The sequence below is a fragment of the Equus asinus genome, chromosome 2 (genome assembly GCF_041296235.1).
Source record: "Equus asinus isolate D_3611 breed Donkey chromosome 2, EquAss-T2T_v2, whole genome shotgun sequence".
NCBI classification, from domain to species: Eukaryota; Metazoa; Chordata; class Mammalia; order Perissodactyla; family Equidae; genus Equus; species Equus asinus.
In genome coordinates, this window is record NC_091791.1 from 183,030,060 (window position 1) to 183,052,561 (window position 22,502).

General features: G+C 40.4%; 1 protein-coding gene across 5 annotated transcripts in view; it reads right to left on the bottom strand.

Moving 5' to 3' along the window:
* The window catches only part of SEC23A (SEC23 homolog A, COPII coat complex component), a 53,105-nt gene extending 43,845 nt beyond the window's left edge, over positions 1-9,260 (bottom strand). The window contains exons 1-6 of one of the 5 annotated variants that reach the window (XM_044765536.2): positions 9,125-9,260; positions 5,810-6,051; positions 4,303-4,360; positions 3,998-4,084; positions 2,949-3,185; positions 118-197 (exon numbers count right to left, since the gene is read on the bottom strand). In XM_044765536.2, the coding sequence (XP_044621471.1) occupies positions 118-197; positions 2,949-3,185; positions 3,998-4,084; positions 4,303-4,360; positions 5,810-6,030 (683 nt within the window). In that variant the 5' untranslated portion in view covers positions 6,031-6,051; positions 9,125-9,260. Of the gene's footprint in view, positions 1-117; positions 198-2,948; positions 3,186-3,997; positions 4,085-4,302; positions 4,361-5,809; positions 6,052-8,440; positions 8,894-9,099 lie in introns of those variants that run through there. The other 4 variants (XM_044765535.2, XM_014844112.3, XM_014844114.3 and 1 more) reach the window with 4 other exon arrangements.
* Between the last annotated feature and the right edge of the window lie 13,242 nt (positions 9,261-22,502).

A 22,502-nucleotide genomic window follows, 5' to 3' on the forward strand; every position in this document is an offset into this window, starting at 1 on the left:
CTCTTTAAAAAGTATACTAATGCAATCTATTTACAGTCCTAAAAATATTTAAGGGTACGGGATGCTTAAAATAGCTGCATGGATTGTAAAATTCTCTTTGCCATATTTAATCATTACCTATTGGAAGGAGGTGGCTGCTGTACCTGAGGACCACGTGTTGCTTGAGTAACGGGTACTTTAGAGAGCCCCAGCATTTCCTGTAAAGAGAGACTTTCTGTGATATCCATTTATTTACTCCAACAAAGATGCATCAACTATTTAACACGTGCCAGGCACTGTACTAGGTATCAGAAACACAAAAACAAATAACACAAAGGCTCTTTCCCCAGAAAGCAAAGGGTCCAGTTGGGGAGAGTGTCAGGTAAACAATAACAACACAATGAAAGAATCCCCATAAGAAAGCAAAGCACAACATGCTCTGTGAGCAAAGAGGAAGGCTACTAGCTCAGAAATATTTTACTTCCAATTAACAGTCAAATTAAGTTGACTGTGGCCCTTAAACATCTATAGGTCTTAATTTGTATTCCTTCAACCCTTTAAGCAACTATATCTCAAGTACCCACTGTGTGCCAGGCATCTAGCAGTGAAAAAAATATACAGTTCCTGACCTTCCGGAAATTAAAATCTGGTGAAACAGACAGGAGTGAATCAAATCATTAGATAAATAAGTGTAAAACTGCAATTTTTAACAAGCGTTATGCAGGAGAGTACATGGAAACGTGTAAGAGGGATGATAAGGTACACAAACTTGTGTATCTATACTTATTAGTTTTCTGACATAACACTTAACCGAACGGCCAGTTTTGTTTTGAATTTTGGATGTGTGCACAATTCCTCTCTAGATACATAAAATAATCTTATTTCACTAAAGTTTTCTTGCATCTAGAAATACTTAGTCATGAAGTAAGAGAGTAAAAGGATATAACAGAAAATCAGAAAGCCTAAAGATTTGCAAAGAAAACACTACTGAATTACTCCTGCTGTAGTCCTATACTGCTAGCAGGAACAGCACCTTATTACTGAGGACTTACTATGTGCCAGATTCTGTGCTAAACCATTTCCTCACAAAACAAAAATGAAGTAGATTTCTTAATCCCTGCTTTACAAACAAAAACTGACCCTCTGAAAGGCTGGGTGACTTGCCTTACGCAACTAGTAAGTGGCAAAGCAAGATATTGATCCAGGTTTTGCTAACAAAGTCCTGTAAGAGTTCACACTATACTGAGTGTTCTCACTTATGTTATTTCATTTGGTACTACTAACAGCCTTGCAAAATAGGTATTGTTTATCCCTTTCCATAGAGGATGAGAAAACAAGCAAAGACATCAACCCAAGATCACACAACTAGGAGAGTTTTAGATTTGAATACAGGAGTATTTGGAGAGCAAAGACCAGGCTCTTTTCAACCAGATGGGTAGAGAAAGAAGATAAAAACATTTTAATAGAGAAAAAAACTTTAGTCTGCAGGCATTCATTGCCTGTTTCAAAAAGGCCAATGTTTTATGTGTTACATATGTATTATATAATTTAGGTAACATGTATTTCTACAATCAGAACATTAAACCACTTTAACTTGTAATTTAAAAACAACATTAATAATGTAAATACTTAAAGGCATAATCCATTTAATTCTCCTGACTTCCCTGTAAGGTAAATACTATTATTATCTCCCTTTTACAGATGAAAAAGCTAAGGCACAGAGAGATTAGAAGTTGCCCACTTCCTCTCCCATCTCATGGAGGCAGAGGATCCTCCTCTCCACGGTATCCTGCTCCCTGTGCTCCTGAAGGAATCCTTCCCACGTCTTCTGGAACCTGACTGTGCTCAGCTCACGCCTGCTTTCACTCACTCACTGTGGTCTCTCTTGCTTCTCTGTGTAACACATTCAAGTGTCCCTCCTAAGGAAAATCTCTTTACCTCAGTTCTCTCTCTCTCTCTAACTCCCACACTGTTGCCTTCCTTACTTTCAACGATAAACCTTTCGAAAGAACATAGACTCTGATTTTCCCCACTTTGTCAAATCTTATTCACTGTTCATTATCCTCCCCATCCAAAACTGCAAATTCCTCCAGTATTTTCCACATCGGTGAAGTGTAGCACGACCGTCTCCGTCCACCAAGCTTCAAATTAGATAAGTGTAAAATTGCACCCTCAAGATCTCCTTTCCTTTTTCATTTTGGGCTATCTGGACACCTCCAAAGTCTGACTCCATGTGTGTCGACCTCAAGACAGGCTTATCTACCATCTTCTGGGGAGATGTTCTCATCTGGGGGTTATATCAGAGTGACTTAGAAAATTTTTCAAAACACTTACCCGCACAATGCTACCGTCCCAACCACCTCCCCAAACAAGCACCCACTCACGGCCCCTCTCACGGCCTATCAAAATCTCTGGGCAGAAAAAAGATTTTGGAAAACATCCCCAGACGATCCCAGTGTGCTACACATAACTCCCCTGCCTTGGAAGATAAAGCTTCAACTTGCCCCAAAGATAAAAATGTTGTCCTAGTGTATGACAAAAATATATATTCATAGTTCGTATATTAAGAACTCTGAAGCCTTAAACTCTCTCTCTGCCAAATATGATGTAAGCGTTTAGCCCCTAAGTGAGATGTCCAGAAACAGACGCTAACATTCTCTGGTGGTTGTCTCTCAGCTTCAGCTTGACTCTTCTAGAAGCCCTCCAAACCTCTAGTAAAATGCCTTCAGTTTCACTCTAAATTTTAAAGATACCATTAAAAGTGACGGGTCTTCAATCTGTATGATAACAATTTAAGGCAAATTAAAGCAAACTGATACCAACACTAAATTTAAAACCTTTGTTACAACACAATTATATCAGTCATTCATAATAAAAATGTTTTTCAGAAACTTAGATCCAGAAGGCATTTACAGACATATCTAGAGTGATGCTCACAGAGCAGCACTGAAACCACCACTCTTGTTTACCTGCAGTTGTTTGGCAGACAGATCTTTTGTTCCTCTGAAGACATAGCTCTTTGAAATGCCCTCACATCCAAGCTCATGAACCTGTACCATTCTCCCAAAAGTAATAAGTCCAACCAAAGCTGTAGGTGGTAAAAGACTTAATGACATCTGCATAGATTCTTTCAGGGCCTGTAAATCTTCATCTTCCATGCAAGTATCAACCACATAGAGGAATATCAAGGGCATCTGAGGACCACGCTTTTAAAAAATGTTGCAAGAAAAAAATACTGTTTAAAAGTATTAACACTTCAGCACAACATACAAGGATAATCAGTAGAGGACTAATTAAACAATTTATAGTACATTCATACAATGGAATCCTAACAAAGCCATTTCAGAAATGAAACAGGTTATATATGCATAGAGAGAAATGCAAGACATGCCATCAAGTAAAAAATTAAGTTTAAAAACATTATTTATAGTTACATAGAGGAGACATTCACTTTCAATTTCATTTAACTGCATGAGGTTTCATTTCTTATAATAAGTATTCATTTCTTTTAAAACAAACTGACTGGCTCAACTATGGTTCTGCTTTCTCTACAACATTCATAAAGGATATTATTACTTTCACACTTAAATAAAGAAATAACTATGTAAAGCTGTTCAGAAAGGGAAGAAAAATGATTTTCCTAACAGGGACCAGTGCAGGAATAATTTCATTAATTAGACTCGGGGATATATCATCAGGCTCCAGCATAGAACTGACTAAGTATCTGTGAACTGACCTTCCAGCTACAAAGCAAGAATGATACTTTACTGTTTACTGATCTACTCCATATGGCAAACCCACCACCCCACCCCACAGTCTGCCACCCATTAAATAACTACAACAGAGAAATCACCTTGCTCCAATTGACCTTGACAGTTCTCACCTTTGAAATGCCCCATCAATTCAATGTGAGAATCAAGAATGCCTTTTAAATCATTTCAATTCAACTATTATTTTGATGTAAAGTAAAGTACTGGATATTTAAGACTTTCTTAAAGATTTACTCTTATGTTCTTACCAGAACTACATATTCAATGCTAGAAAACTGAGGTAAAAGTTCAGCAGGTTGATTCATTTCAGATATACCAGCATAAGTAGGCGGAAACTACAGATAGAAAAAAACAAAAGTTTTTAACAAATTATTTGCCAGAAAGAGTAATGAAATTTTAAACTGAAAATAATTATTTCCTGATAATTTAACTATTAAAAAATAGATATTTTCATCACATAAAAAACTATTTCATCTTTCTTTTTAAATATGCATTTTTCTGCATATTTAGACCAGTATTATAGCATTAACATCTGCAACAGGGGTTTTCTTACCTGATTCCTTTGATAACAAAAGTTGCAAGCCCAGAGTTTTGCTCGATAATCCACTTGACTGTTTTAAGAAAAGATACAATAGCTCATGTTTCAGTTCACTTTTGCAATGATCCTAATTTCATTAAAACTAATTTCTTTCTAAAACATGAACAGATTCAAATTGATAGTCACAGTGATCTTTAAAAGCCATGCATTTTGAGACGTTGCCAATATCTAATCCATACTTTTAACATACACAAGTTCACCTAAATGAATATATTGTAACTTTTAATATATAGAAAATATCCACAAAATTAAGATTATCCTATTTTTTTCTTCAAATGACAGTAACTTCTATACTCAGATCTAGAAAACATTTATTCAATTCAAAAACATATTCATTGAATGCTTAATATGTACCAGATATCATTCTAGATGCTGGTGACATATCAGTAAAGAAGACAGCAAAGGTCCCTGCTCTCATGGAGTTTATATTCTAGAAGAGAAAGACAGACAATAGACAAGCAGACGCATAAGCACAGGAGATACTTTTACATAGTGATAATAAAGATTAAAGAAAACAAAGCAGAATGTGAGAATGTGTTTGGAAGAGCTACTTTAAAAGAAGGCCTTCTTAAATAAACAACTGAAATATAACCTAAATGAAAAGGAACCAGTCACAAGAAAATCTGGGGACAGAGCAATCCAGGCAGAATATACAGCTATTGTACAAGTTCCAAGGTAGGAATAAGTTGGTATATTCAAAGATCAGAAAGAGAGTAAGGTATAATGTAGCGAGAATAAGGAAAATGGAAGATACAAGATGAAGGCAGAAATATTAGAGGCTGACTCATACAGGGCTTCATAGGTCTTGATGAGGGGTTTACATTCTTCACGCCAAGTATTAGAAGAAGCTACTGGAGAATTTCAATAATCTGATTTCCATTTATAAATCTAGCTTTTGGGTGGAGAACAGTCTGATGAAAGACAAGAATGGAAAGAGGGAGACCAGTTAGGAGGATAGTGAAACTGTCCAGGACAAAGACAGGACATCCCAAAGTGCAGTATACCAGCGAAGACTGAGTGTAAGAGACGGCAGTAATGCTCTGCAGGTAGAAGCGACCAGATACGCTAATGGACTGGATAGGGAGAGAGGGAATGGAAAGAGGAATAAAAGATGATTCTTGAGAGTCTGGCTTATGCAACAAAAAATCACAACATTTTCAAACACCATGCCACTCAGTTGTGACTTTTCTACTGACACAATATGGGTTGATATGCAGCCAGCACCAGTATCTAGAGAACACCAATAGGATCTAACGGTTTATAAGGGACAATTTTACATCTGGTCTCTTACCGACTCACTACATCTAGACTGATCTTAAAATCTTACAGCTCTTTGGTTTGACTATCCTAATTTGGAAAAATAACCATAAACAAAAACAAAGACATTTTTATATAAATGAGCAAGAAAAATTACATTTTTAATCATATTGCCATCTTAGTTTTTTCCATATATTTTAATTACCATAAAGGATTCAAAACTGCCCGGCAAGTGGTCCTACTACACAGAACCGGTTCATACTGAATAGGTGGTAAATCAGGCCTCTCCTTCAGCGGGGTAAACAGGGCTGCTACCGGAACGACCATTCTCGTAGCTTCTAGTCGACTTGACGGCCAAACATTCCAACTAAATCGGACTCCATCTCGTTCTTCATTTTGTTGAATGAATTCCAAATAGGTTGTCATTGTAGAGCTTGACACTTATTTCTGCAACAAATTTAAAAGATATTTTCAAATTCTCTCAAGAAAATTCAAAATAAGCTTGTTTTTCCCACTTTCAGCAATATTAATCCACTAGAAATTGTGACCAAAATATTTGTCTCAGAAAAAAAATTAGCAAGCAAAATAACCTCACCTATAACAAAATAATGATTCTACAGACCCCAATGCCCATTAGGCCCAGTATGAGGTATTTTATCCTTTTTTATTCACTCTTCAAAAAACTTCAGCAAAAAACAAGTAAGTGTCCTATTTATTTAACAGTATATAGGAAAGAAAGGCAAAAATGGATGGAAATCTAGATCCTATGTTTTCCATATCAGCCTTGCAAGTTACATTATTCTAATAAAAAGATCATCAAAAACATTAAATTCTAAAATTCATATGGTTTTCAATCTAGAAAATGACAAGTTTCCACTAAACTTGCTAGAAGAGAATGTTTAACAGTGCACAACGAAAAGATTTTTCTAAAACTGGGTACTTCTGTTTTAGACTGGTAATTTTTTTATTGTGCAAATAGAGGACATTTGTGACACAATAAATAAAACGCTTGATAAATGGAGTTCCTAATGACTTATGCATCATTTAACCTCTTTTGCAGAAACTTAATTCAGAATATTTTTAACATTCCAATTTACGAGATTATTTTAAACTCTAATTTGAAATATACAATTTCAATATCATCATTTAAATTTACCACCAGGGGGAGGAGGATGCTGCTCTGGTTAGGGCTCCATTCAAGAGACATCTCCATCTTGTTACTCTCTGCCTATAGAGGATGCCAGCTTTCCTACCTAGCAACAGTTCTATTTCCTGCTCTCAAACTGCAACAGTGGTTAGTGGGAAGAAAAATGCAAAATTCAAAGGTCTGAGAGGATAAAGAGTTTCAAGTGCTATGTGGCAGGCCAAAAGATTTGTGGCAGAGATGAAGGACATCAAGAACTAAAGAATTATGAAGGTAGGGTACCAAAAGACCCAACATGGATGCTGAAGTTGCTAAGAATGATGAGGGAATGAGGAAATGATTCTAAAATGTAAAAGAGGGAAAGTAAGGTATTATTCGAAAAAAAGCATATTAGATATAATAATTTTAATTTTGGAAAAATTTTCAAATAGACTTTGATAATACAAATTACATAAAGTGAAGCTTAACAAATCTAAGGATCTTAAGCAGCTAAGAGCTTAATTCAATCAGGGAACCTAGTAGAGAAAGGCTGTGACATTAAGCATGAAGACATTTCCACACAGGCAATGGCCAGGTTTAAGCTTCCACAACAGGTAAAAGGACACCTGTAACTCCACACCCCGACTTTTTATTAAGACGACTAAATATCATGTAAGTGATACCCGCACACAATTCCCCTCCTCTTCCTCACTCCTTTTCCTCTCAATCTCTCTGCTCTAAGATCTTATTTGCTCACTAACGCACATCTATTTTATTTCAAAAGCGTCCCACCTGTTTCTTCCTAACTGGCCCGATTACATGGCCATGCACAACACCTGCCTGACTTCCCCCACCTTTCCAAAGTAGGAATTGCTCAATCTTAAAATCACTACTTCTAGTACAAAATTTGCCAGGCTTGGTCTCATATCCAACAATGGCATATCTGAAATAAAGTCCTCTTATAAGCTAGCTTTTTATAAAATGGCATTATTTGATAAGCACTCTCTCCCCTAAGCATGTTTGCATAAAAGCACAAAGCCAAATAAAAATGATTCAGACACTACATTAGGATGCAGACTTAACATACCAGTCATTACATTTAAAGAAAATAGTACAAAACAAGAAAGACTATTCTAAAGAAACGTCTCACTTTTCAGCACAACTTATATTCAGCGGGAGTTAACTTTAGTTAAATAATTTCTTACGTCATGAGAAGCAAAGTACTTCAGTCACTTTAACCCAGCATATCGAAAATGTGCCCAGAGTATTTTAAAAGGCTTTATCTATGATACAGTTTTTTAATATTCCAATTTTAGCCCTTTTATAAATACCTAAACAAAAAACATCCTAAACTGCAAGGGAAATCTGAGTTCCTTCCACTCAGATGTATTTGTTAACGGACAATTAAACGTGCCTCTCCTAATCTTCAAGCCTACCATCCTCAATGCAGTGTCTTCAACTACTCCCCACCACCAGGTTATGATCTTGGACACACAGCTTAACCTCTCTGATCCTCAATTTCTCATCAGTGAAATGAGGGGTGGGGGCTAGAAAACTACAAGGCTCCTTCTAACTAAAATTCTACGAGTCAATTAAAAATGGTTGAACTTCCAAAATGATGTTAGACTACCAGAGAAGGGAGAGAAGGAATACTTAACATGCATTTATATTTAAATCTAAAACATTTTTTAACTCGTTAATTTGGCTAGTTACCCACGGCTTTGAGGGGTGGAGGCTGAAGTTCACGTGAAAACGTGAAGTCAACACTCACTCCAGCAATCGATTACAGGTAGATTTACGAAGACTCCTCCGTTCCCACCCACACGGCAGCAGGTAAGACCGGCCGGCTCCAAGAACTGAACCCTACTGGTGTCAAGGCCCAAGGCGCTCCCTTTAGCGGGCACTCTTCTCCTGTCCCCTCAGCTCCCAAGGCCGAACTACGGGTGACGACGTCGCCGCGGTTCAAAGTCTAGGGCACTTCAGATCAGGCAAGGAACCAACCAAACGCACAGGGCGACGAGGGGCCGGCGGGGCAGGCAGGTCGCCCCAGAGGCGGGGCGGGGGTGCGGGCGACGTGCCAACCGCCGTCCTTCACCGACCCCCGCACCCGACCCAGGGGAGGTGGGTGAGGGGCCGGGCGCCAGGCCCCGCGAGAACGAGGCAGGGGGCAGTGGGTGCGGGGGTGACAGGCTCAGTGCTCGCGGCCGCGCCCCCGGGCCCAGTCGCCGCCCCCGGCGCGCCCCGCCGGCCCGGGCACCGGGAGGGCTGAGCTGGCACCGCCCGAGACCCTGGCCCGCCGCCCCTCCCCCGCTTCCCACTGAGCGCCTGCGGCCCCCGGGAGCCGAGGGCAGGCGGCCCGAGGTCGTCCTCACCACAGTGCCCGGACGAGATCCGCACCGAGGCTGCCTCCGCCCCGCACAATCAGGCCTCCCCGGCGAGCGGGAGCAGCCGTAGCACCGCAGTGAGCCCGCGCCGCGCCGCGCTCCGCCCCGCCAACATGGCTGTGCCGCCCCGCCACGTCAAGAAGGGGCGGGGCCGGAGCCGAGGACGGGACCTGAGGCGGGCGGGGGGACCCGGGTGGAGCGGGCCCCGGGGCAGGGGGGAGGAGAGAGAGGTGGGGAAGGAGGGGCCAGAGGCGGGGGCGGGGGCGGGGGCTGGGGGACCGAGACAGACCCGGCGGAGGGCCGGGCCGGCGGCCCGGAGCGCGAGGGTGGGGCTCCAGGGGGGGCGTCTCCCCATCTCCCGCCGCCCTGGCGGGTCCCTCCCTGCGGGTGGTAGGGAGCGTGGGAGCAGCTTCTGTGGCCGCTGAGACCCTTCAGCTCCCCTCGGAGAAATGGAGATGTCTTCGAGGACAGCCTATCCGTTCCTAGAACCACAAACTACATCTCCCCTAACAAAAACAAAGTGAGAAGTCGGTTCTTTTATTTGGTGCAACAACCATTTACTAACACCTACTATGGGCCAGGCGCAGTAGCGATGCTGGTGCTATGAGGTAAGCAAAACAGGCGAAAACCCCTGGCCTGGAATGATGTACGCATGCCTTATGTATTCCTGGTCAGTCTACTTCTTTCCACCCGCACTGCCTCTGCCAGCCCTTCCCCACCCCCACTCCCACTCCCACTCCCACACCAATCTTGGCTGATTAATCTTTTTTTTTTGCGTTTTCTCCCCAAATCCGCCCACTACATAGTTGTATATTTTTTAGTTGTGGGTCCTTCTAGTTGTGGCATGTGGTGATGCCGCCTCACATGGCCTGATGAGCGCACCATGTCCACGCCTAGGATTCGAACTGGTGAACCCCTGGCCTACAAAGCAGAGCGCATGAGTTATACCACTCAGGCACCGGCCGGCCCCTTGGCTGATAAATCTTTTTTTTTTTTTTTGAGGAAGATTACCCTGAGCTAACTGCTGCCAATCCTCCTCTTTTTGCTGAGGAAGACTGGCCCTGAGCTAAAATCCGTGCCCATCTTCCTCCACTTTATATGTGGGACGCCTGCCACAGCATGGCTTGCCAAGCGGTGCCGTGTCCACACCCGGGATCCGAACTGGGGAACCCTGGGCCCCAGAAGCAGAACATGCGCACTTAACCACTGTGCCACTGGCCAGCCCCTGACTGATTAATCTTGATGTGTTTTCTGCTTCTCTTTCCAAGAAAAGAGCTGAGCAAAATGGGATAGATAGAAACAGGTGGGAAAGATATTCCAGGTCAGCAGTCTCAAGCAACCCTATCCTTCAGTGAGGGATTGCTCACAGAATTAATTCCAGTTATGACCACAACTAAAATCCTGCAAAGCTTAGACCTGTAAGCATTTTATGGAATAGGAAAAAATATCAAAGCCATGTTTCTTCAAAGCTTATATTCATGAGATATAAGATAGGCACCAAACACGTGTTTTTCTTTCTATCATGTGTATGCTAAGGTTGTTTTGTAAGGTAGAAGAGGATGAGTTTGCTTGTCAAATTTTAATAGAATCCTGAAGAGGAAAGGGGAATCAAAAGCCAAAATTCAGTGCAGGCCTGCAAATAAAGTGGGCTCAGCGTGCTCCCTTAATGAGGATTCCTGACTGGACCCACAGCAAGTAAACAGCTGTGGACAATGGTTGTTAAAGGTGGAATAAGAACATTCACAAAGAAAAAACAAGATTCAAGAATGAGTAGGGTAAATAAACACAGATGAGAGGATTCACAGATATTGTGGAATTCAGTGAGGAATAAACCAAAGTATACCACCTTTGGTAATTTCATTCATTTTCTGGTCCCAAGAAAGGCATTTTTGCCATTCAGCTCAGTGAAGTCTAAGAAGTCATAATTCCTTTGTTTCCAGCTGAACAAAGGCTTCTGTTTCCTATTACAATGAAATAAATGTTAGGATGGTAATTCATTTATATCTGTCTTTATGTACATCAAGGCAAATAAGTTTGAGTTTAACCCTCAGATATATCATCAGGATCTACTGGACCCAAATTTAATTTTCTGTGGTTTCCTTTCTTTGGAGTTCTATTTGTAAGGATTGGTATCTCATGACTTTTTTTATTCTTTCTTAGATGTCTTCCAAAGAACAAAGAGAAAATCTATTGGTAAAAAAAGAATAAAAATTTTTCTATTTGCAATTGCCATATGGGCCCATTGGACTCTTGTAAAAATCTAGGATACATCATGGGATCCTAGTGATCTTATTTTTCCTATATCTTGACACTTTCTGCTGCATCATCTGTGAAATTATTTCATGATTATTTCAAACTATGCTTTAAAAAAAGACTAAAATAGGGGCCGGCCCAGTGGCGCAGCGGTTAAGTGCACCTCTTCTCAGTGGCCCAGGGTTCGCCAGTTCGGATCCTGGGTGCAGACATGGCACAGCTTGGCAAGCCATGCTGTGGCAGGTGTCCCACATATAAAGTAGAAGAGGATGGGCACGGATATTAGCCCAGGGCCAGTCTTCCTCAGCAAAAATAGGAGGATTGGCAGTAGTTTGCTCAGGGCTAATCTTCCTCAAAAAAAGGACTAAAATAATAAAAAAGTTGAAGAATGATGGAATTACCTAAGATAATAAAATAGTGCAATGTCATCACTTTTGCATCATTCTTCAGTTTTCTTTTTGCATGCCCAACGTACTGCAGCATCTTTCCAGATCTCTGTACTATGCTTTTAGCTTTCCTTGGATATGGCTGAGAATTCAGAAATCAAAAGACGAATACAGCCAGACAGAAAACAGCATGCCAGACTCTAAGAATGCTGGCAAGAGCCAGCCCCAGTAGCTTAGTGCATAAGTTCGGAGTCCTCTGCTTCTACAGCCTGGGTTTGGTTCCCAGTCGCGGACCTACACCACTCCTCTGTCAGTGGCCATGCTGTGGTGGCAGCTCACATACAAAAAGGGGAAGATTGGCAGCAGATGTTAGCTCAGGGCAAATCTCCATCAGCAAAAAAAAGAAAAAAGAATGCTGGTGAAATCTCAAGACTATGAATCTTTAGATGACTATCATTCTAGATAAATTTCTCAAACTCAAGAATCAATGAGTTAACAATATATTTCTAAGGACAAACAGGAAATATGTTATTCTCATTCAGGTATTCATTCAAAAGGAATAACTTCATCACACAATATTTTGCAACAAGAATCTGGAGGATCTCATCTTGCTAAGAGCACATATTACAGTATTCTTTCATCTTTTATGATATCTATATGGGTAAATTTACTTGATATGATTTTTTAAAGAAAATTATAATGAAAGGGTTTTTTATTATTTTTCATATACAGTATTCCTATTGGATATTATTGGATATCACTACATTATTATATTTTGTTGGGTTTTTTTCTTTGAGGTAACACTGGTTTATAACATTATATAAATTTCAGGGTACATCATTATATTTTGATTTGTGTGTGGATTACATCACGTTCCCCACCCAAAGACTAACTGCACTCCATCACCACACACATGCACCTAATCACCCCTTTCACCCTCTCCCTCCCCACTTCCCCTCTAGTAACCACCAAACTAATCTCTGTATATATGTAGTTGTTTGTTGCTGTATTTGTTGTTGCTTTTGTTTTTATCTTCTGTTTATGAGTGAGATCAGAGAGTATTCGACTTTCTCTCTGACTTATTTCGCTTAGCATAGTACCCCCAAATGCCATCCATTTTGTCACAAATGGCAAGATTTCATAATTTTTTATGACTGAGTAGTATTCCATTGTGTATATATAGCACATCTTCTTTATCTGTTCATCCCTTGATGGGCACCTAGGTTGTTTCAAAGTCCTGGCTTTTGTGAATAATGCTGCAATAAACAGAGGGGTGCATGTATCTTTACAGATTCATGTTTTCATGTTCTTTGAATAAATACCCAGCAGTGGACTAGCTGGATAGTAGGGTAGTTCTGTTCTTAATTTTTTGAGGAGTCTCCATACTGATTTCCAAAGTGGCTGCAGCAGTTTGCATTCCCACCACCAGTGTATGAGAGTTCCCTTTTCTCCACATCCTCTCCAACACTTGTTTCCTGTCTTGTTAATTATAGCTATTCTGAAAGGCATGAAGTGATATCTTATTGTAGTTTTGATTTGCATTTCCCTAATAATTAGTGATGATGAACATCTTTTCATGTGCCTGTTGGCCATCTGTATATCTTCTCAGGAAAAGTGTCTGTTCAGATCTTTTGCACATTTTTTAATTGGGTTGTTTGGTTTTTGTTGTTGAGATGTATGAGTTCTTTATATGTTTTGGATATTAACTCCTTATCAGATATATGGTTTGCAAATATCTTCTCCAAATTGTTAGATTGTCTTTTCATTTGGTTGATGGTTTCCTTTGCTGTGCAGAAGCTTTTTAGTTTGATGTAGTCCCATTTGTTTATTTTTTCCATTGTTTCCCTTGCCTGGTCAGACATGGTACTTGAAAATATGCTGCTAAGATGGATGTCAAAGAGCATACTGCCTATGTTTTCTTCTAGAAGTGTAATGGCTTCATGTCTTACATTAAAGTCTTTAATCCATTTTGAGATAATTTTTGTGTATGGTGTAAGATAATGGTCTACTTTCGTACTTTTGCATGTGGCTGTCCAGTTTTCCCAACACCATTTATTGAAGAGCCTGTCCTTTCTCTATTGTATGTTCTTGGCTCCCTTGTTGAAAATTAGCTGCCCATATATGGGTGGGTTTATTTCTGGGCCCTTGATTATGTTCCATTGATCAGTGTCTCTGTTTGGTACCAGTAACATGCTGTTTTCATTACTATAGCTTTGTAGTATCTTTTCAAATCAAGGAGTATGATAGTTCCAGCTTTGTTCTTTTTTCTCAGGATTGCTTTGGCTATTTTGGGTCTTTTGTTGTTCCATATAAATTTTAGGATTCTTTGTTCTATTTCTGTGAAAACTGTCGTTGGAACTTTGATAGGAATTGCACTGAATCTGTAGATCACTTTAGGAAGTATGGACATTTTAACTGTGTTAATTCTTCCAATCCAAAAGCACGGATATCTTTACATTTCTTTGTGTCTTCTTTGATTTCTTTCAACAATGTTTTATAGTTTTCACTGTATAGGTTTTTCACCTCTTTGGTTAAATTTATTCCTAGGTAGTTTACTCTTTTTGTTGCCATTATAAATGGGATTGTATTCTTAATTTCTCTTTCTGATACTTCATTGCTAGTGTATAGAAATGCAACTGATATTTATACGTTGATTTGGTATCCTGCAACTTTACTGTATTCATTTATTACTTCTAAAAGTTTTCTCAGTATTCTTTAGGGTTTTCTATACATAAAGTCAAGTCATCTGCAAATAGTGACCGCTTCACTTCTTCCATTCCAGTTTGGGTCCTTTTTATCTCTTTTTCTTGCCTGATTGCTCTGGCTAGGACTTTCAATACTATGTTAAATAAGAGTGGCAAAAGTGGGCATATTTGTCTGTTTCCTGTTCTTAGAGGGATAGCTTTCAGTTTTTCTCTGCTGTGTGTGATATTAGCTATGGATTTGTAATATATATGGCCTATATTATGTTGAGGTACTTTCCTTCTATACCCATTTTTATTAGAATTTTTATCATAAATGGATTCTGTATCTTGTAAAATGCTTTCTCTGCATCTATTAAGATGATCATGTGATTTTTATTCTTCATTTTGTTAATGTGGTGTATCATGTTAGTTGATTTGCGGGTGTAGAACCATCTCTGCATCCGTGGAATAAATCTGACTTGGTGTGATCTTTTTAATGTATTGTTGTATTTGACTTGCCACTATGTTGTTGAGGATTTTTGCATCAACATTCATCAGTGATATTGGCCTGCAATTTTGTGTGTGTGTGTTGTCCTTGTCTGGTTTTGGTATCAGGGTAATGTTGACTTCACAGAATGAGTTAGGAAGCTTCCCTTCCCCTTCAATTTTTTGAGAGTTTGAGAAGGATGGTATTAAGTCTTTGAATGTTTGGTAGAATTCACCAGGGAAGCCATCTGGTCCTGGACTTTTATTTTTTGGGAAGTTTTTGATGACTGTTTTCATGTCCTTACTGGTGACTGGTCTACTCAAATTCTCTATTTCTTCTTGATTCAGTATTGGAAGCTTGTATGATTCTAAGAATTTATCCATTTCTTCTAGATTATCCAATTTGTTGGTATATAGCTTTTTGTAGTACTCTCTTTAATCTTTTGTATTTCTGAGGTATCTTTTGTAATTTCTCCTATTTCATTTCTGATTTTATTTATTTAAGCTTTCTCTCTTTTTCTCTTGGTAAGTCTAGAAAAAGGTTTGTCAATTTTGTTTGTCTTTTCAAAGAACCAGCTCTTGGTTTCATTACTTTTTTAGTCTCTATTTCATTTATTTCTGCCCTGATTTTTATTATTTCCTTCCTTCTGCTGATTTTGGGCTTTGTTTGTTCTTCTTTTTCCAGTTGCTTTAGGTGCACTGTTAGATTGAGATTTTTCTTGTTTGTTGAGGTAAGCCTGTATTGCTATAACACCAGTTAAATTATTTAAAATAGGTCTCTTGACTTATCAGGAGTTTTACCATGCTAATATTCATTGTGAATCATTAAGAGTAGGATTTAAGTACATTCCCCCAAAGATATTTGACCTGGAATTTTGTTTCCAGGGACTATCTGTGGGCAAGTATCCTAAACACCCGATGACTTTGTCTTCAGTCATTAATTACCTTGAATACTAGTTAATGTGTAACAGCCAGTATTTTCCTTCCTACTTCTGACCACAGATGTTTCTAAACTGGAGATTCCAGTGCTATACAATCAGGTGAAGAATAATGCAAATTTCTTGGAATTTTATATGGTCACCACCAGATGGAGCTTTCACCTCTACTTTTTAGTTTAATTTGTTCTTTAGTATAAATGAAGCACATGCAGTTTTTTCTAACCTGGATTCTCTTCCACTTGTTCGGATAGTGACATTATAAGGGACTGGCCAACTATTTTTGGAGTACTCACTAGAAAAAGCAATACTCAGATTCTTCTAACTTTGAATTTTCGGCATCAGTAGTGTGTCAAGTCCATATATAGAGAAAAATATCTGTCTGGTGTTCTAGCATGCACACACAATGATTATGATCATATTAGATACAATAATAATAAATAAGGCTAATTAATAAATCACACGTGAGAGTTATACAATTCTAAACTCAAGTAGACCTTAGTGATCATTTAGTCCAGTCCCTGTACACAACACATGAATGTGAGGATAAGAAACGTTAAGTAGCATATGCAAGATCAGGGTGCTGACACACGGAGTTTTCGTTTCATACTGTCTTTTCCCGTTTAAATGCTGACAAGACTTGGGACTAACATTTCCAGCTCTTGTTCAAACAGTAAGTGTTTCTAGTCCACAGAGTGGCCCGCCCAGTAGTATATTCCAATACCACTTCATTCTCTTACTCTGCCCAACTCCAGAATTACTACTAAGAGTTCCTGTACTCCATCTAAACAAATGAAATCCTTTGATCTGCTCTTAAACCACTTACAGTGGCCCAAAGAAACAAAACAGTGTTATCTACTGACAGGTTTTTTTCTTTTTATCTAATGTTTATTCGATTTGTGAAGAACATAAGCATTATTAAAACCCATGTAGTGAAGAAGAGAACTCCTACTTTAAAAGGAAGGAGCTAGATTTGTATTTTTACTTTTAAAGAGGTAGAAAGTTTTGGTTTGGTTTGGTGTTCTATAATTAAACTAGACCTTGCCTTGACTTTCTGACATCAAGTAAGCTTTCTCGTCCTCTTTGTGGATCCGGAAGGCAGAGCTTGAAGACAGCATTCTTAGATAACGAGACAGCTCATGCCCAGAGGGCATGTACCAAGACCAGGATCACCTTGCTATCTTCACTGCCTCTCTCTAATCCATGATTAGCAGGTCACAAAGGCTCTTGTTTAGCTGCTTATCTTTACTGAGCTGTATCTTGCGGATCATAGTGATTCAGAGCAATGACTCATAAATCTGACAACCCAGGACAGAATCTCAACTCTATCTACTTCCCAGATGTGTGAACTAGGCATGTTACATAACCTTTCCTGAGCCATAGTTTCATCTGAAAATGAAAATAACAGTCTCTCCCACTTAGGATAACAATATATTGTAATGATTCTAGTGATTAAATGAGATAATCTAAAACATTTAGCCCTAAGAAAGAGAAAGCTTCTGAGAGCCTGAAATTGGCATGGCTCCATGAAGGGGGCCTAGCTGTTGTGAGGAGCTGGCCTGGCACTCACAGCCAGGCCACGTCCTTCTCCTTTTGAATATAAACCATTTCAAGGCACACCAACATCAGACGAGGCCACTCAGTGACCCTGAAGGATCAAGCCAAAAGTAAGACCACTCTGTAATCCTGTCTGAACTTGACAAAATCAAGGCAATTCTGGGCGGAGGGTGGAAGGGGTAAAGGGGCACATGTGCGGTGAGGGAAGACAACAAGGCAACTAGACTTTCAGTGGGGAACAAGACATAGTTACACAGAAGACGAAATAGAGCAATGTACACCTGAAAGTTATACAGTGTTATAAACCAGTGTTACCTCAACAAAAAAAAACATCAAGATTGTCCAGTGAAGCCTGTGGTCACTTACTGAACCTGGGGATCACTGACTCCCCCATTCCATTACCCCCATGGAACAGCACGCCTTGAGGGTCAGGTGAATCAGCACAAACACGGGGATCGTCTCACTGTGGAGGGAGCCCCAAACCAAAGGCTCCTGCAGATTTATGAAACCAGGGGTGTGGGCGGTGGGGGAGGAGGGTAGCACCAGGAGTGGAAAAGTCCTGGGTACTGAGTAGAGTGGGAAGGTTTCCCAATCAGGAGACCTCCAAATGGAGACACCTGGGCTAGGAATACAGCTCTGCATAAGCGCAGGGCTGGCCGGGGGCCTGGGTCCTTGACTGCAAGTCCCTTCAGAGACTGCAGTGCATTGGCTGGGGACACCAAGTCTGGTGTGAGGAGGGCAGTTTTCCCCTGTGATGCCTGCCAGGTAAAGTCTGTAATTGCTTATGGTCAGGCCTGAAAAATCACACAGATTTTCAACGAGGGGCGAGACTCTTCAGAATTATCCCCATTTCCTGACAGCAAAGTTCTACTGTCCCAAAACCACCTAACAAAATCCAAATCCTGGGGCTGGCTGGTGGCACAGAGGTTAAGTTCACATGCTCTGCTCCAGCGGCCCAGGGTTCGCCGGTTCGGATCCTGGTGCGGACATGGCACCACTTGTCAAGCCATGCTGTGGTAGGCATCCCACATATAAAGTAGAGGAAGATGGGCACGGATGTTAGCTCAGGGCCAGTCTTCCTCAGCAAAAAGAGAGGGACTGGTGGTTGCTAATCTTCCTCAAAAAGAAAAATCCAAATCCTATAATAAATGTTAGTTCTAACACCATCTTACTGAGACATCCCCCAGCACACAGTAATCATGTGACTACAGGAGTATTCTGGTGGTCTTTGGTTGGAGGGCATTGACAGCCCCCTGGCACACAGTAAGATGCTCCACAAATATTAAATATATATCGCTACATTTCTCACAACCCTGTCCAGCACCATTCACTCCCTACTTTATTTGCATCAGCCATCCTGACCTCCTTCTGATCTTTCCAACATGACCTACTTCCTCCAGCAATAAGGCCTTGAACAAGTTCTTTCCTTTACCTGCTGAGACTGAATATACAAACGTATAATGGTCAGACCATACATATGAAAATAGGACTCTGACCCACAGTCCGCAGCAATCATCCCGGGAAACCAACCTCTCATTCTACGGTAACCAACCTGGCAACAATCCAAGAAGCCAAACAAGAACCCCGATAATGATTGTACCAAAATAGTCAGAACTTGACTAATAATTGACAGCTTTCCTCAGTTTTGTTCCCTGCTTCCGATTTACAACCAACCAGAGAAAGCCAAACATGCACCCCTAACCAATTTCACAGGATGTGCCACTTCTAGGTAGAATAGGGTTTCAGAGCATGCTACCCCAAAATATGCTACTTTGTCCTACCAATTATTTTGAGTTAAAGACCCTTTAACTCAAGATGCAAGAAAGGTGCTCTGATCTTTTTTTCTTCTTGAAAACAGGAGCTAAAGCTCCCATGTGACATGTGCGCTCCCTATACCAAGAGGAAGACAGACATTCTTATCATCAGAGATGGGGAGTCCAGACAAAGATAAACCTGTGCAAACAAACCTTGTTAAACTAACCTTTATCTTCCTGTTTACTTTTCCACAATGAACTGCCCTAGCCCAAACCCCTTTGTCTTGTCACAATTTACTATTTTCACAACTCACTGTTTTTTTGGTTTTTTTAAAGATTTTATTTTTTCCTTTTCTCCCCAAAGCCCCGCAGTACATAGTTGTATATTCTTCGTTGTGGGTCCTTCTAGTTGTAGCATGTGGGACGCTGCCTCAGCGTGGTTTGATGAGCAGTGCCATGTCCGTGCCCAGGATTCGAACCAACGAAACACTGGGCCGCCTGCAGTGGAGCGCACAGACTTAAGCACTCAGCCACTGGGCCAGCCCCACAACTCACTGTTTTTTGTCCAACCTAGTATATATGCTTTGGGCCCTAACTTCTTTGGGTCTTGATTTTTCTTGTGAAGGCTCCCATGTACATGTAAAAAATACTAAATAAAACTTGTATGCTTTTCTCCTGTTAATCTATCTTAGGTCAGTGTAACTCTTAGGCCCAGACAGAGACCCTAAGAGAGTAGAGGAGAAATCTCACCTCCTCTACAGTAACTCACCCACAGCCTTCTCATGCTGACAGCCTCCAACCAGGGCACACCTGAAGCCTTCTCTTTTTTCCAGCATAAGCTTTCCTACTCCTCTGCCTGCCTTTGAGTCTTTGCCAAAAACACTCAAGTAGTGGAGGCTGACTCTCTTCCTATAGCAAACTCTGAATAGACAGCCTTTGCTTGTTCTCATTTGGTTGGTTTTCATTTATTTCCACACTGCAAGGCTCTTCCCCTCCCTTGAAACTTTCCGTAATAGTACTTATCACAGTTAACATTCAAAATACATTTGTGTCCCTGTCTGGTTATCTCTCTGTCCCCTAGACTGTAAGCACCATGAGAAGAGCAGCTCACCACTTTCACCCCCAACGCCTACCACAGTGCCTGGCATACAGTAGAAAACCAATAAGTAACAATTGGATGACTGAATTCACTAAGGTTTAATGGCATAAAGAGGCAAGTGAAATTTTAGATTGTGGCCAAGGAAAAAAAGAACTGAGAAAGCAGGAAAAGACAGACGAAATTCTAAGGGCCGGCCCAGTGGTGCAGCAGTTAAGTTCGCAAGCTCTACTTCGGCGGCCCGGGGTTTGCCAGTTTGGATCCCGGGTGTGGAACCTATGCCCCTGTTGGCACTCCATGCTGTGACAGGCGTCCGACATAAAGTAGAGGAAGATGGGCACAGATGATAGCTCAGGGCCAGTCTTCTCAGCAAAAGGAGGAGGACTGGCGGCAGATGTTAGCTCAGGGCTAATCTTCCTCAAAAAAAAGAAAGGCAGAAGAAATTCTAGTGTAGTAGGTCTTAAAGAACAGGGATGGAGGGCCAGCCCCAGTGGCTTAGTGGTTAAGTTGGGTGCACTCTGCTTCAGTGGGCCACATTCAGATCCCGGGCATGGACCTACACCACTTGTATCTGATAGCAGCCATGCTGTGGCCACAGCTCACATAAAAGAAAAAAAGAGGAAAATTGGCAACAGATGTTAGCTCAGGGCAAATCTTCCTCAGCAAAAAAAAACAAAGAATAAGGAGGGAAAGAACAAAATAGATGGACTAAGCTATATTTCTCACTGGGAATGCTTCTTAAAATCTCCATTGCAGAGCCCCACAGCCAATCAACAGAATCAGAAACTCTGGAGGAGAGAGTTATAGGACGCAGGAGTCTGTATTTTAAATAATTTCTCCCAGATTATTCTTACACTAATATTTGAGAATAACTGAGCTGCTTAAGGGGATATAAAACATTTGCATCTAGCTCTGTAAGGTTGATGACACATGCCACCATCATCAATAGACAGCTGTTGAGTGCTCTGTTCTCATAACCCTCATACAACTCCAACAGCCAACCACCAATGTAAGAAATACTGAAATACAAAGCTCTTTCCATTGTAAACTGAGAAATGACTGGAAATCTTTGAAAATGGGGAACCAGAGGTAGTTCACCAACTCTGGAATAGTCTTTCTGGGAAGAGGTTAGATGAAATGGTATTTATAGTTTTAGAAGTTCAGCTTTCCAAAAATTAAGGATTTTTTTCAGAACTTCATCAAATTTATTCTCAGATGTCTCATATCTCACTGAAACACTCAAAAATACTTAGTGCAATTTCCAATTTATAACCATATTAAAAATATGCTCTAGGGGCCGGCCTGGTGGCGCAGCAGTTAAGTTCGCACGTTCTGCTTTGGCAGCCCGGGGTTCGCAGGTTCGGATCCCAGGTGCGGACATGGCACCACTTGGCAAGCCATGCTGTGGTAGGGGTCCCACGTATAAAGTAAAAGAAGATGGGCGTGGATGTCAGCTCAGAGTCAGTCTTCCTGGGCAAAAGGAGGAGCATTGGCAGCAGTTAGCTCAGGGCTAATCTTCCAAAAAAAAAAAAATCTCCAAAACTTATTATTAGTTCTTTTAAGTCAGATTAGTTTGAAGTAGCAGAAAACATCCTTTATAAATTTTTAATTTACTTTCCTCACTCCTGAATGAATTCATTCTTGTGTATTTAAAATTTTAGAACCATTTCAGTATCATTCATGTGCGTTATTACTCACCTCCTTCTTTTGGAAAATAATTTATTATTCTTTCCCAGGACAACCTTTGTTCCATTCTGCTATTCTTCTGCTTTCTTCCTTCATCCATGTGTAGTTCTGCCACATACTTATGAATGGAGTCCAGTGTTAAACATTGTTCCATGGGTGGCTGTTCTACTAGGTAATCACCTGTTCTTTTCGCCAGAAAAATGGGGGGGGAAATTGCTAGTAAGTTAAAAAAAAAAAAAAAAAGTATTTGTAAGGAAATCCAGAACTGAAGTTAACTGCTTACTTTTTCTAATTTATTCTTGATTATGACTGAAAAGTTTGGGGACGAGAGTATCTCTCCATATTTCCTCTCTTTAAGTCTGTTTCTTCCAAAATCAATAAAATTTATAACCAAAGAACTTTCCAGTTTGACTGCAGCCAGGCAGTGCCTTTCTAAGTCTCCCGATTGCTTAGCTCCTCTTGTAAGCTCTAATTCTCCAGCTCTTAACCTAAGGACTGTCCTCACTTTATCTTCAACGAGAGAGCTACATTTTGGTTTCAAAATCAGTTGCTTG